At 38.3% G+C, this 15,959-nt stretch overlaps 1 protein-coding gene across 1 annotated transcript; it reads right to left on the reverse strand.

The window, feature by feature from the left end:
* Nucleotides 1-13,575: 13,575 nt before the first annotated feature.
* Nucleotides 13,576-14,476, reverse strand: LOC109240694. The gene is made up of 2 exons (XM_019407363.1): nucleotides 14,339-14,476; nucleotides 13,576-14,016 (listed from the first exon to the last, which is right to left on the reverse strand). The coding sequence occupies exons 1-2, from the start codon at nucleotides 14,474-14,476 to the stop codon at nucleotides 13,576-13,578; spliced, it is 579 nt and encodes a 192-aa protein (XP_019262908.1).
* Nucleotides 14,477-15,959: the final 1,483 nt, after the last annotated feature.

A 15,959-nucleotide genomic window follows, 5' to 3' on the forward strand; every position in this document is an offset into this window, starting at 1 on the left:
ATATCCTGATCCGAAGAGGATCGAGCACTTAAAGAATCACGAGATGCCAAGATGGCCTCCGGGGTAACTCCTCGAATGGCAAAACCTGGTGAAAAGAAGGGTAAAGGTTAGAACGCCAAAATATTTAAACATAGATAAGACGGAAGTCGAAATCCTTACCATGAGTTTTAACTTTCCAGCCATAACGGTTGGAGAGATTTTTCCATGATCTACCCTCCATAGGGGCAACCTTCAGTAACTTATCTACCCAACCACGGAAGTTGGGTACAGGTTCCACAACGCCCATGGTTGCTGAAGAAAAAAAGGGAAGAGTTTAGGAAAGATAAACAAGCCTGAAAATAGAAAGGCACGAGAAAAATTTAGTACTCACGTGCAAAATTCCACTTCTCAGGAAAACGTACGTTCTTTTCACCCACTAAACCAACAGTGGGAGCAGCAACATATCGGGCGTACCAGCCACGATCTTTATCATCCTCAGGGCTAACTAGAACCCTCTTACTCCTAGCTGCTAAACCAAATACACCATTTCGAAAAAGCCTAGGCGAGTAAAGATGAATCAGGTGAGAAAAAGTGAATTCAACATCTGCCATATTGGCAAGATGCCTCAGGCAAGCAACAGCTCTCCATACAATCGGACCAATTTGGCCCAAACACACATCGAAAAAGCGGCAGAAGTCCAGAATGACCGGATCAATGGCCGGTTTAAATCCCAAAGTAAAAGGGTATGTGTAAATAAAAGAGTATCCTATTAAGTAGGATGTAATTCTTTGATTTAGGTTAGGAACAATAATTGGAAAATCATCACTCCAATGACAGTCCTTGCGCACTATGGGGGCTAAAACATCTATGATTTGAGTAGGAAAGGGGTCAGTACGATCTAGAGATTCAATTTGAGTCTTAAGGGACTCTCTATCATGGTGAAAGGAAATTTCAGAAGGAACTATTTCCTCAACCAGAGGCTCGCGAAGTGGCTCGGAAGATTCTTTGTTACGGGAAGAAATCCTTTGAGAATGTGAACCCCTAGCCCCAGAAGAGGGACCAGAACTGGAAGAAGGAGTCGACATATCACCACGAGTAGATCCAAGGTTACGGAGTCTGCCCCCTCTCCTATGCCTAATAGGAGCATTGGGAAAGCTATCCAGAATAGGGGTTCTCTTAGGGTTAGAGGAAGCCATAGCAGAGGAGGTTGAAGTGAAGCAGAGAAAAGGAGAAGATTTCGAAAAATTGAAGTGTTTGATATGCTTTATGTGGAACAAGACAAGAAGGGATATTTATACTAATGGGTAACCGGCAAAGGGAAAAAGTACAATGATGAAAGAGCCACAATGATGATAACTGACATTTCGTGAAAAGAAAGTCTAGAAAGGTACTGCTAATAAATGCAACCAATAGAAAGACAACATGTGTCAGTTGCATTAAAAGGAAGTGACAATTGAAGCGTCAACTTTGTCAGAGTATTAATGGTGACAGAAATTCTCCTTTTATGAAACTCCACTTTCCAAATATTCAAACTGATGAATAAATAGAAAGTGGGGGGACTATCTGTATTGGGAAAAATTGTATTCATATACATGTTGACGTGGCATGACACGTGGAATGGTCAATAAATTATGAACAGTCATAGTCCAAAGGTTGTGAACAGCTACGGGAAGAAAAGAAAGAGGCATGAGATGAGATATTCAACGCCCCGTTCCTGTTTAACTTCAACCGTTCCTATTCAAGCTTATTTGTATATGGGCAAAGAGAAGAATGAACCTGGTCAAAGAAAAAGGGAAATACGGCATTAACTATTAAAGCCGTTAAGAAATATATACAATGATTATGTAACGCAGCATTTAATATCATTAAATGCCCGTAATAGCCTCATTATGACTTAGGCGTAACGTATGTTTCTAGAAGTTCTCAAAGGAACCTATAAAGGAAGAATATGTAATCAGTTAAAGAGGTGACTATTGGAATATACTTTGATTTACTAGCTTTCATACTTGGTTGCTCTAAAATTTCTTTCTTTATTTAATTTTTCGATTATCAGTAACCCGATTCTTCTAAATTCTAGTTTTGACTAAAATCCTATTTTTTGGTTAAACACTAGTTATAACTATAAAAATCATTACTAAGGTGCAAGATTTTTATCGCACCGAATACCTTTCTCATCTTCGACTTCATTTTCGTTACGGTAAAGTTAATTCCTCTTGCGTAATTTATCTAAAAAAGTTAGTATAAGTGTAAACATGAAAAGAAGTTGAGTATATATAGCATATTTTTTTTTTCTTAAACTATCTAACAAGAACATAGTTTTTTTTTTTAATACAATGACACAGGTTTTCACATTAATGTATGCCAAAAATTAGAGCGACGCAAGTAGAGCTATTAATATTGGTTTGGCCCGCTGTACGGGCCTAGCTTAGCCCGTGATTTGATAGGGTTATGCTTTAGATTTGTGGAGCCCGTCTATGGACGAGACTTTTTAAGCCCAACCAATAAGCCTGTTGACTGTGAACTTGAACGAAGTTATACTGGGTTGGGCTAGCCCGTGGGCCATATAAAAATATTTAATTGAAAATATAAAAATTAAAAGGAAACAGGGAACTAAAAATAGTTTGGCATTTCATGGTGAGTTCTTTCATGTGCGTTGTTCTGTTTGTATTTGAATTTGGTTAATCAAGAAGGTGTAAAAGCAGTTAGTGATTCCTTACTTGCAATTAGGAAAAATGTTAAAGCATATTAGAGGATCAAATGGAAGAATGCAAAAGTTTGAGCAATGTTTTTAGGCAAGTTGGAATTGGTACTAATCTTGGTTTACATTTAGATGTATCAACCAGATAGAACTACAGTCAAACCTCTCTATAACAGTCTCGTTTGTTCTGAATTTTTTGGATGTTATAGCGAAATGCTGTTATAGAGAACATATATTATAACATAACATGAAAATTGGTTCCGAAAAAGCTTGGCTTTTATAGTGAAGTGTTGTTATATAGGGATGCTGTTATAGAGACAAGAAAATCATGTATTACATGGGAATTTTACTGGGGATTATATAGCCAAATCCGTAGGAAAATAAGTTTCCTACGAATTTTTCATCCGAAAAAATTTCGATGGAAAAACCTTCGTAGGTAATTATTACCTGCGAATTCTATATATCCACAGGTAAGTTACTTGGGGATTTTAAATCCGCATATAAATTACCTGGGGTTTTAAATTCGCATGTAAATTACTTGCAAATTTTTTCATAGATAATTATAAATATTCGCATGAAATTTTTGGTAAAAAATAACGAAACTTAGGAGTCTACTTGTGGATTTTGATAGGGATTTTACCGTAAGTATCAAGTGTATGTGTCTGAAATTTTTAGACTATAAATTATAATTAGTATCATAGCATTTTTATATATTTTATTAATTCAACTCTCCGCATATATGTTTTTCGTATATACTACATATCCCCAATGCTCAAGATTATATTGCACCAATAGATATATATTAATATTATTTTTGATCATTCCTAGTTAGTATTAATTCCTAATTGGTATTTAGAGGATCAGGTGGAAGAATGCAAAAGTTTGAGCAATGTTTTTAGGCAAGTTGGAATTGGTACTAATCTCGGTTTACATTTAGATGTATCAACCAGATGGAACTACAGTCAAACCTCTCTATAACAGTCTCGTTTGTTCTGAATTTTTTGGATGTTATAGCGAAATGTTGTTATAGAGAACATATATTACAACATAACATGAAAATTGGTTCCGAAAAAGCTTGGCTTTTATAGCGAAGTGTTGTTATATAGGGATGCTGTTATAGAGAGGTGTGACTGTAGTTGATGTTTGAAAATGCTCTCCCGTATGAAAAAGGTTTTTTTTGCTGGTCCATATTTGCAGTTATGCTTGTCGTACTACATCTAATCAGTGAAGAAAAGCCAAAATAACATGCGAAGTCTTGAGCCTTTTCATGAGATAACTGACTTGATTACTGGTTCAGCTTAACGAACCTTTAACTTGTATTTAATGCAAGTTCGATATTTTATTATAATTTATTGAGCAATTTTAAAAGTTTTGTAGAAGTTTTATGTCACACACATGTAAATAATTAATCTTTTTATATTTTAGGTTAGAAGTTAAATTTTTAAAAATATGAAAAATATTTTTAGAAGATATTGGATTGGTTATTTTAAGATCCATCAAAATAGTGGTTTGACTCCCGCTAAATTTATCAAATACCAAGGCCTGCATGAGCTATGCTAGGCTGGGTCAGCCAACCCATTTAACAGCTCTAAACGCAAGCAAAAAATGATGGCAACATGCCAACTATCTTAAAATAGGCACCAATTAAATGCATAAACCTTCCCCCAAATTTCAATATTTTCAATGGGACAAGGTGCAATTATAGATTATTAGTTTTCGGGTACGCGCTTTATCGCGTGAACCCTAATTTAATGAATATATCTTAAAATAAAAATTAAAGAAAGAAAGAAAGCACCTATGATTACTTTGGGTGTAAGTAAAAGTTAGTAATCTTTTTTTCTCTCACCAGTTTGACTTTATTTATGGAACAATCACCACAATTTTAATCTAAGAGATGTCTGCCACCTTCATTATTCTATAAAGATCCTTTTATGCTGTATTTTTTATTTCATATAAATACGATGTAATAAATTACACGTATTTAAACTTTATTATTACTGTATAAAATTTAAGTGTGAAAATTCGTAGACAACCGTGCAATATAGTACCCAACAACTAAATTAAGCTACAATTTGTGCTGGTTAAAATTATAATGTAATATTTAAGAAATTATTATTTAACATTTTAAAATAAATCATATATTTGTCGCCCATATTCCAATTCCTGGAAAAAAAAAACTATTGTAGTTGGAAAAGCACATTTATGGAAAGAAAAAAAAGCATATTAATTATCCATACTATATCAACTTTAATTTTTTCTCAACATTAAATTAAAGGAACCCGTTTATTTTTTGTTGATTCAAATTTTTAATATTAACTCATTTTAAATTTTAAATATTTAACTGTAATATAAAAGAAATTACAACTACGTTACATTGTTCAAATAAGGTAATTAAGTTTTTATTTGATTTAAATTACTAAATGTTCATAATCTTATAAAAAGGAAAAGACATTATTGCCGAGAAAGAAAGCTTGAATATTACAACTTGCATGGATGGTTGTTACATATCGTTTCATAATGTATCATATCGTATTGTATACCGTTTGATGAATACAATGTTTGGATAGATTGTATCGCTTGTTGTCGTTTTATGATATCACACAGTAGCAATATGAAGAATAAACTTGCAATATTATTAAGAAAACTTATGATACGGGGTAAAATTATTGCATAAAAAAGATAGGATAAAAGATAAAATAAAATTATTTAATAATAATGAAAGGCGAGATGAGAGAAAAAGACAAGGTTTTACATAAAGTGACACTTTTCGTCGTTACGTAACGACGGATTTAACGATACGATACAATAAAATTTAAGTAACAATCAAAACAAATATTGTATTTAAACTAAGAATACGATACAATACAACATGTAACAACCATCCAGACAAGTTGTTGGTGGCAAAATATCATATTGATACTACGTTACTGTTTAGATATTGTTTCAAACGTAAATCCTCTTTTAAGTCAAAGTATTAACCAACATAATCTTTAATCCTAAAAAATTGAATTACATAGTGAAAAGAAAAAGAGTCAAACAAAATATAATTCTTCCAAAATCATATAAAAGCATTAAAAACAAAAGTAACAACAAACTAAAGTTGTTACTTTAGTTTGTTCCAAAATCTACAAGAAGACCTGGCATGTAATTGGAGAAGACATCACAGAGGTTGTCCTAAAGTTTTTTGATGATGGTGAAATGTTTAGACCAATAAATAGGACAACAATTACCTTGATCCCAAAAGTTAAAAATCCTACCTCTATTAAACAGTTTAGACCCATATCCTGTTGCACTATTATCTACAAAATCATCTCCAAGATGCTCACAAACAGGCTGCAGGTAGTTATGCAAGATTTTGTTGACCTGAGTCAGGCAGCATTTGTTCCAGGCAGAATTCTGAGTGATAATGTACTTTTGGGTCATGAGCTTGTAAAGGGCTATGGGAGGAAAGGTATATCACCCAGGTGTATGGTCAAAGTGGACATGCAAAAGGCCTATGATACTGTAGAATGGTATTTTTTTGAACAAGTCCTTATAGAGATGAACATCCCAGGAAAATTTCTTGCTTGGATTATGACATGTGTTACTACTGTGTCATACGTTGTGATCAATGGGAAGCCAACAACTCCTTTTGCTGCCAAGAGAGGAGTTAGGCAGGGTGATCCCTTATCACCATACCTGTTTGTCCTAGCTATGGAGTATCTTACTAGGTGTGACGACCCGACCCGTCGTCTCATGTGTTACTGCTTCGTTTCTCCCATTTTATGCTTCTTTATGTTTTGTTATCGGTATGTGGTGTGTTAGAGTTGATTTGGATTGGTTTTGATAAGAAATGAGACACTTAGTCTCTTTAAGGAAGGCCTAAGTTGGAAAAGTCAACCGGACATTGACTTATGAGTTAGAAGGCTCGGATGTGATTTCCGGTGATTCGGTTAGCTTTGGGAAATGATTTGTGACTTAGGAGTGCGATCGGAATTGATTTTGGAGGTCCGGTGTAGGATTAGGCTTGAATTGGCGAAGTTAGTGTTTTGGCGAATTCCGGTGGATAGGTGAGATTTTGATCCGAGGGTCGGAATGGAATTCCGAGAGTTGCTGTAGCTTCATTAGGTGATTTTGGATATGTGTGTGAAATTTCAGGTCATTCGGACATCGTTTGGTCGGGTTTTTGATCGAATGCGTAATTCGGAAGTTTTTAAGAAATTTAGGCTTGAATCCGATGTGATTTGATAGTTTTAGCGTTGTTTGAAGTGTTTTGAGGATTGGAACAAGTTTGAATAAGGTATTAGGATATGTTGGTATTTTTGGTTGAGGTCCCGGGGGCCTCGGGGTGAATTCGGGTGGTTAAACGCAAGGTTTTTGGAGTTAATTGGAGGTTCAACCTTGCTGGTATCTGTTGGTTTCGCACCTGCGGTTATGGGACCGCAGGTGTGGTCTCGCTGAAGCGATTGGAAGATGCGCAGAAGCGAAAGTCTTGGCCCTTGCCAGATTCCGCAGGAGCGGAAGGAGGACCGCATAGGCGGCCTCGCAGAAGCGAGCTAGACCTCGCAGGAGCGGAATTTGGAACCCTGGTCAGGTTCCGCAGAAGCGGAACATTGGATCGCTTAAGCGGTCCCGCAGATGCGATTGGGGACCGCAGAAGCGGAAGGTTGCCTTAAGTGAAAGGTTCGCAAAAGCGGACGTTGACCGCATAANGATTCGGGTACTCTATTTCTATGATGTGAGACGGGGTCTCAGCCTTGTGTTGTAATGGTGTTGATGAGCTTGAGATACAGCTCTTTCGGTTGAGTCATTTGTCCTGATTTGGGTATGTTCAGACCGTTCCTCATTGGTGCGTGTATTATGCAAGTTGTGGCTTAGGCCTGCATTGAGGTGTCATTTCACCAGAGTGGTGTGTTGGATTCGAGGTGATCGTTGGAGTCATTAATGAATACGGACAGATTTGATTTCAGCTTGTTAGAAGGATAATATCGAGGTTCAGCCCGGAAATCTGTTGTGGTATTAGTCAAAGGGGAAGCGGCTTCATGGATGGTTGATATGAGAAATGGTTACGATTTATAGCATGTTTCATTTATCGTTGGCAGTATATGAAAGTGTTGGAATAAGACCTTAGTTGATAAGAGGTTTTCTACCGGTATTTGGTTATTGTGGGCGACTGCTGTGAATAGAGGCTACCGTTTCGAGTGTTTGGATTATGTGGTATATCATATGATTTCACCTGAGGTTGCAGGTATGGGTTATTACAGTTAGTGCGGGTTTATTCTGGGTATAGATGTGAAGTTCTGATCTTGTGTATGATTTCGGAAAGTGCAATGTGGTTCTACGGTTTATGGTTTAGATGGACTGTGAAATTTCAGCTATATTGTGTTATCGGACCTACGCGAGGTAGGGTGACGAGGGATCACCCCGGGTATATGTTTGGTAAGGTCATTCACCTATTGGGTTGCTTCTAGTACAACTCTGGGTACGCTCGAGGACGAGCGTTGGTTTAAGTTGAGGAGGATGTGACGACCCGACCCGTCGTCTCATGTGTTACTGCTTCGTTTCTCCCATTTTATGCTTCTTTATGTTTTGTTATCGGTATGTGGTGTGTTAGAGTTGATTTGGATTGGTTTTGATAAGAAATGAGACACTTAGTCTCTTTAAGGAAGGCCTAAGTTGGAAAAGTCAACCGGACATTGACTTATGAATTAGAAGGCTCGGATGTGATTTCCGGTGATTCGGTTAGCTTTGGGAAATGATTTGTGACTTAGGAGTGCGATCGGAATTGATTTTGGAGGTCCGGTATAGGATTAGGCTTGAATTGGCGAAGTTAGTGTTTTGGCGAATTCCGGTGGATAGGTGAGATTTTGATCCGAGGGTCGGAATGGAATTCCGAGAGTTGCTGTAGCTTCATTAGGTGATTTTGGATATGTGTGTGAAATTTCAGGTCATTCGGACATCGTTTGGTCGGGTTTTTGATCGAATGCGTAATTCGGAAGTTTTTAAGAAACTTAGGCTTGAATCCGATGTGATTTGATGGTTTTAGCGTTGTTTGAAGAGTTTTGAGGATTGGAACAAGTTTGAATAAGGTATTAGGATGTGTTGGTGTTTTTGGTTGAGGTTCCGGGGGCCTCGGGGTGATTTCGGGTGGCCATTGGAAGAAAATTTGAAGTTGGTAATTGCAGGTTCTTGGCTGCAGCAGGTATTTCCGCATCTGCGGAAAGGAGACCACAGATGCGGTTGCGCGGAAGCGGAGAAAGCATCGCAAGTGCGGAATAGGATGAGGTTGAGCAGTTCCGCAGAAGCGGAAGTATTTTCGCCTAAGCGAGTCCGCAGGAGCGGACAAGAAGTCGCAGAAGCGGTTTGGGCTTGGAGGTGAGACTTCGCAGAAGCGAGAAATTGTGTCGCAGAAGCGACCCTTGTGATTTAATGAATTTCCTCTTAAGCGGACAAGGACCGCAGAAGCGGTCACGCGGAAGCAGGCGTGGGGACCGCAGAAGCGAAAACTGGACTGTTTAGGAGGGTTTTTATTCAATATTTCATCCGCGAGCTTGGGATGATTTCCTCCATTGTTGACCACCTTAAGAGCTTTTTGGTAGAGATTGAAGAGGATTTGACGGGAATCAATTGGAGGTAAGTCTCGTGACCTAGAAACGTCATTTTTATTGAAGAATCAACCTTTAATTCTTGGAAATTTGTGTAAAAATTGGAAGAACTAGGGCTTGGTTTTTTAAATGAAAATTTGGGATTTGAAAGGGTATTTGAACTCCGATTTTGGTAAACTTGATATGTATGGACTCGTGGCGAGACGAGGAATCCGGTAATTTGAGTTTTGTAATTTTTCAAGAAGTGGGCCCGGGGCTCGGGTTTTGCTAGTTTCGAGATTTTTGCTATATTTCGATTGTTTTCGATTGGGCATCGTTCCCTTGGCAAATTGTGATGTACTCGCTCTGATTTTGGTTAGATTCGACGCGCGTGGAGGCCGATTCGAGGGGCAAAGGCGTCGCGGGCTAGAGATTTCGCCGGATCGAGGTGAGTAATGATTGTAAATGATATCCTGAGGGTTTGAAACCCCGGATTTGCACAACTTGGTGCTATGTTGAGATGAGACACGCGTTCCATGACGAGCGCGGGGTCATTTACTATTGGGGACTGTGATTTGGTCCAGTACGGATGATATTTTACCGCGTATTAGCAATGACTTGTTGTTTTCACTATGATTTGGGCCTATTGCCATATTTGGGGCTTATTGCCGACTGTTTGAACTCTTTATGAACTATCATCACTGTTTTCCTCATTGTTTGAAATATTATTTGAACTCAGTCCATTTGAATTACACTGTTTCATGAACTCGGCTATATTTTTACTCAACCTTGAGTTTTAACTGATGTTTGAACTATTGTTTGGGCTGAGCATTATTGTCTTTACTGATGCCTGAGGGGCTTATGATTATTTTTGGACTGATTGAGGCCGAGGGCCATATGTGAGGATATGTCGAGTGATGTGAGGAGGCTTTCAGGCCTCGAGTGTATTGTGAGAAGGCTTTCAGGCCTCATGTTGATATGTACAGGCTTTCAGGCCTTATGTTGATATAGCGCTTGGGCTGTAGGAGCCCCTCCGGAGTCTGCACACCCACAGTGAGCGCGGGTACCCATTTAGAATTGGACAGTGGTAACAATGACACTGTCATTCGTGTTTTGGTCAGGTAACAATGGCTGACCAGTCAGGTAACAATGGCTGACCAGTGGTAACAATGGCACTGAAACACGCATTGGGTCAGATAACAATGGCTGACCGGTCAGGTAACAATGACTGACTAGTAACGAAATTCGTGCCCGAGGGGCGAACTTTTATGTGTTCATCTTGCATACTTATTTGTATTATTACCTGCTATGCTGTGATATTTGTGCCCGAGGGGAGGATTTTCTGTGTTAATCAGCATTAACTATTTTGAACAGTTCCGTAATTATTGAAAGGACCATTTTCGAAAGAGATTTGAACTGAGCCGAAACATTTCTAAAGAATACTCTGATTTCACTGTTTTCTCGGAAATTGTACCCGGCTTCTGTACAACCCGTTGGTTGCTTTACGTGATTTCTTGCTGCTCAGTTATTATTTACTTCTATTACTCACTGAGTTGGAAGTACTCACTTTACTCCCTGCACCTCGCGTGCAGTTGCAGGTATCGTTCACCCGGTAGCGGGTTATTAGCGGATTGAAGGTATTATTATTGTAGCTGAGCAAGGTGACCGCCAGCGTTCGCGGCACCGGATGTTGTCTTTTGTTTTCCAGAAACTTTACTTGTATATATTTATTGGCATGTAGTTGTGTTAAGGTTTTCTTTAGATGCTCGTGAGTTGTGACACCCCGGTCGGGTTGTGTTGGGTTGTACATACTGGTTATTATTGTCGTTAAGCTATATTTATCTATACATTTATGTTTAATAATTGTTAAAGAAACGGATTGGGTTAGTTGGCTGGCCTTGTCTTCACGAGAGGCGCCATCACGATCGGGTATGGAAATTGGGTCATGACACCCGTAGTCCATATCACTGTACAAGGGGATCAACTGGAATACCACATCCGTAGTCCCAAAAGTAAATAATTAGTGGATCTCCCGGGTGCTGTCCCGTAGTCCATATCACTGTGCAGGGGTATCTACCAGAATACCACATTCGTAGTCCCAAATAAATAGACAAGGGGAATCTACCGGGAACCGCCCGTAGTCCCAATGTAAACACGCAGCAACAACACAAGAATAATCAACTCAATTCAATTTTACTATCAAATAGACAGGTAATTCTAACCTAGCATGCTGCACAGAGTTCAGATAAGGCAGTTTGAGCAAGTAGGCAATTTAGTCATTTAGGCATGCTTTCCTAAGCTAACAGTAAGCTCAAAGTTCAAGTAGTGTAAGCAGTGAAGTAAAATACGAAATATAGATACTTAAATGGAAAACAGGATTTTCACCAATCAGCACAAGTACGCGCTCGTCACCTCACGTACAAGGCATTTCAGATATCATAGTACCAAATCCTAAGGGGAGTTCCCCCACACAAGGTTAGACAAGCCACTTACCTCAAACAGCTCAATCAATTCTATACCACGTTCTTTCCACGAGTATTCGACTCCAAATGGCCCAAATCTATTCAAAGTAATTGCATAATGTAAATAACACTTCAAGTAACTAATTCAACTAATTAATTCTAAGCTAATACGCGAAATTAGAAATAATGACCAAAACACCCTCCCCCCCGGCCCACGTCTCGGAATCGGGTAAAATTTACATCAATGGAATTATTATCCTCCCACGAGTTCATGCATATCAAAATTACCGAAATCCAACCACAAATGACCCCTCAAACCCTAAATTTTGGTCTCCAATTACAAGCCTTAGTTCTTCAATTTCAACCATTAATTTTCCATCAATTGCAAGCCTAATCCGTGAAATAACACCATAGGAATCGAGTTTTATGTTCAAAAATCTTACCTTAATGAAGTTCCCTTGAATTCTCTCTTCAAAATCTCCCAAAAAGCTCCAAAGCCGTTTTAAAAATGGTGAAATAACCAAAGATTCGCGAAGGAAACCTTTTATTTTTTCTGACCCAGGATTTTCGCACCTGCGATCCCCACAACGCACTTGCGATACCGCATCTGCGGCCCAAGCGTCGCATCTGCAGTTTTCGCTTAAAACCAAAATTCCGCACTTGCGCCTCACCTTCCGCACCTGCGGTTCCACAGTAGCGAACAGTCATCTGCACCTGCGCTTCAGCCCTTCATGCCAACTTCCGCATCTGCGGCTAGCCTTCCGCTTCTACGGGCCCGCACCTGCGGTCCCCTAGCCGCAGGTGCGATTATGACAACAACAGAACTCCTTCAGCTGCCAAACTCAATTCAAAATCACCCGTTAACCACCCGAAATCACCCCGAGGCCCTCGGGACCTCAACCAAAGGCACGAGCAAGTCATATACCACCTTCCAAACTTGTACCAATCCTCAAAACACCTAAAACAACATTGAAACATCGATTAACCATAGATTCAAGCCTAAGAACTCTAAAAACTTCCGAATCCGCTTTTGATCAAAAAGTCTGCCAAACCTTGCCCGATTCACCTGAAATTTTGCACACACTTGCCAAATGACACAAAGGACCTATTCCAACTTGCAAAATTCCATTCTGACCCCGATATCAAAATCTCACTATCGAACCGGAAACTTCGAAAATTCAACTTTCGGCATTTCAAGCCTAATTAAGCTAGGGACCCCCAAAACACAATTCGAACACGCCCCTAAGCCCAAAATCACCCAACGGAGCTAACGGAACCGACGGAATTCCATTTCGAGGCCGTCTTCATGCTGCTCCGACTACGGTCCAAATTCTAAAGCTTAAACTCTCATTTAGGGACTAAGTGTCCCAAAACTCTCCGGAACTCCAAATAAATCCTCCCGGAAATTCACAATAGCAGAAACAAACACGGGGAAAGCAGTTAATAGGGGATCGGGGCGTAAATTCTTAAAACGACCGGCCGGGTCGTTACACTTTTTTGTGATTGAAAGTTGTTAGTACTTGATCTCGATATTACTACCATATAATTTCTTTGCAGTTTAACTACAATTATGTCTACAACTACTATACAAAAATACATAATTCATTCAATTTTAAGCAGTGTTGTTAGGAAAGGCTGAAAAGTAATAAATAAACTCAGTATTTGAACAAAACAACTACAAACCAATTGCATTAAGAGTTGAAATCTTTTTATCAAACATTTCATATAGGAGACAGTCTTTATTCAAATTAGCAACACAATTACACCACAACTAAAATTCTCTAGAACAAAACAAATACAACTTCATATGTCTTAAAGGACAGATTATCATCAACAATACTCAGGAAAAAAAAACTTGTGACTGTATCAATTTTTATTTCCTTTTGGAAGCATTCCTACAAGATCTTTTGTTATTCCCTTCTAGTCCGCAGTTGCCACATGAAACCTTGTATTTCTTTGCATTTACTTCATCATATGGTTTGTATCTTTGTTTTTGAGGTCTCTCTTGCTGTCTGTTCCCAGTAGGTGGCATTACAACTTCTTCAGCTATATGTTGTGGCACATTCCATTTGCTTTCGTCAGGCAGCGGGTCTACTAGTATTCCATTAGTCTGCAAAAGGCTCTCCCTCGTGTAATAAGGAGAACAATAATTTTTATAAGACTCGTTCATGTGCCTCAAAGTTGCCAAAGCATGTGCACAAGGAAGTTCATCAAGCTGGAATTGTCCACAACTACATCTCTTGTTTTGAAGGCAAACAATGAAGCGCTTCACACCATCTATCACTGTATGGATGTGATATTTTGAAGCCTTCACCTACAATTTTATTACAAACACACAACAAGTTGTCATCAATAGATATAAAAACAAAATAACTACAATTATACAACAACTTTTCTACAATTAACAGTATATATTTAGTTTGATGGAATCAATGATCTGATGTTACTGGCTATAGCTTACTCTCATCTTCTGCAATAATGTCCTGTTGTCCTCCAACTCTTTGTTGTTGTTTTTTCCCAATGTATGTGAACGTACCCTTTGAATTCAATAACTTTTCATTAGTCCAACGTTCAAGAAGAGTCCTCATGTACTCTAATAGTTCTACTACGGGCAGCTCCCTTGCATCTTTGGTTACCGCATTCAATGACTCTGCAATGTTTGATGTCATTGTCCACGTTCTGTTCACCGTAGCATGTACCCGAGACCATTTCTGATAGCCAATATCATATAGGTATACTTTAACATGCGTGTCGATCTCTTCAATCTTTGACATTCTTTCATTAAATTCATCAAGCGTGTATGATCATGCCGTGGCAAAGTACAATTTGCTTAACTTTAGATGACCCTTCTTGAACGTTGAGCTTACATTTGTCCAAATATGTCACATGTAAGCACAATGTGGCATGCCGATATAAACAGTAGATGTTGCCTTCAAGATATTCTCATTCCGATTCGAAACAACACACACATTTGGGTTGTCACCATATGCATGTTTGAATTGCTCAAAAAACCACCTCCATGATACGTCATTTTCTAAATCAACAACATCGTATGCTAGTGGTAATATGCTACCTATCACACAGGTGGCAAAAAGAAATTCAATTTCTGTAATAAAACTTGAGATTATAAAAATACAGACTCAAAAACAACTTTATAATAATATTTTTATAATTCATCTATAATACCTGTTGCATCCATTATGCTAGCTGTTAACATGATTCCCCTATATGCCGACTTCAAGAAGGTGCTATCAAATACTACAACTGGCCTACAATACTCCCAACCCTTGATGGACGTACTAAGTGCAACAAATGCATACAAGAAACAGTCATCTTCATTCTTCTTCAATTTCACTACCGACCCCAGATAAGTCTTCTCCAGAATATACAAATAACTCGGCAAGTGACCGTAGAAATCCGCAGGATGACCTCTCCAAAATTCCAAAGCCCTTTCTTTTGCTCTCCAAGCTTGCATGTACATTAAGTTCACACCATGATCCGATAACATATGAGTTTGTATGTCTTTTGGTATGTATATTGTCTTAGGATCCGCATATTTTGGCATAACCATGCGACCAACTACCATGGCAGTAGGTTTGCGTTGTATGTATGTGTTGTCCATCAAAGAGCATGTGTGCAAGCTGTTGAATTTTTAAAACTTGAACAATATTAATTCGTTTATGCTGGTGGACTTGAAGTGCATATACAATTGTCCCCAACACATACGAGGCACTAGCTACAAAATAAAAACAATTCAAAAAATGTTATGAAAAATGTAGCTACAAAATATGATGTTGTTTAAGCACAAAATTTTATATTAAACAATTTATATACAATTTATATACGAATAAACTACAAATTATAAAAAAATATGAATTTGACAAATTAAATGTTCCTACCTTCTTGCACTAGACCTTTTCACCTTAAATTGAAACTTATTCATGACATAATAGTGCTTCATTTCACTGACAATTGTTTGTTTATCTTGGTAAACATGGCCTACTTCAATAACATTTGGCGTATGTTCTGTTATGTGATGACCGATAGGTTATCTTATGTTTTAGAATCCAATTTTGTGCTGTAAAGCCATAAATACCTCATTTTAGCCTTCCTCCATTTGCGTGCGTGGTCCGAGTGTTTTTCCGGAAGGTTTCTATGTTAAAAATTAATAAAAACAAGAATTTTTGCCTTAAAAATTCATTTGAGTTGACTTCGGTCAACGTTTTGAGCAAACGGACACAGATCCGTATTTTGACG

Source organism: Nicotiana attenuata, unplaced genomic scaffold (assembly GCF_001879085.1).
Source record: "Nicotiana attenuata strain UT unplaced genomic scaffold, NIATTr2, whole genome shotgun sequence".
NCBI classification, from domain to species: domain Eukaryota; kingdom Viridiplantae; phylum Streptophyta; class Magnoliopsida; order Solanales; family Solanaceae; genus Nicotiana; species Nicotiana attenuata.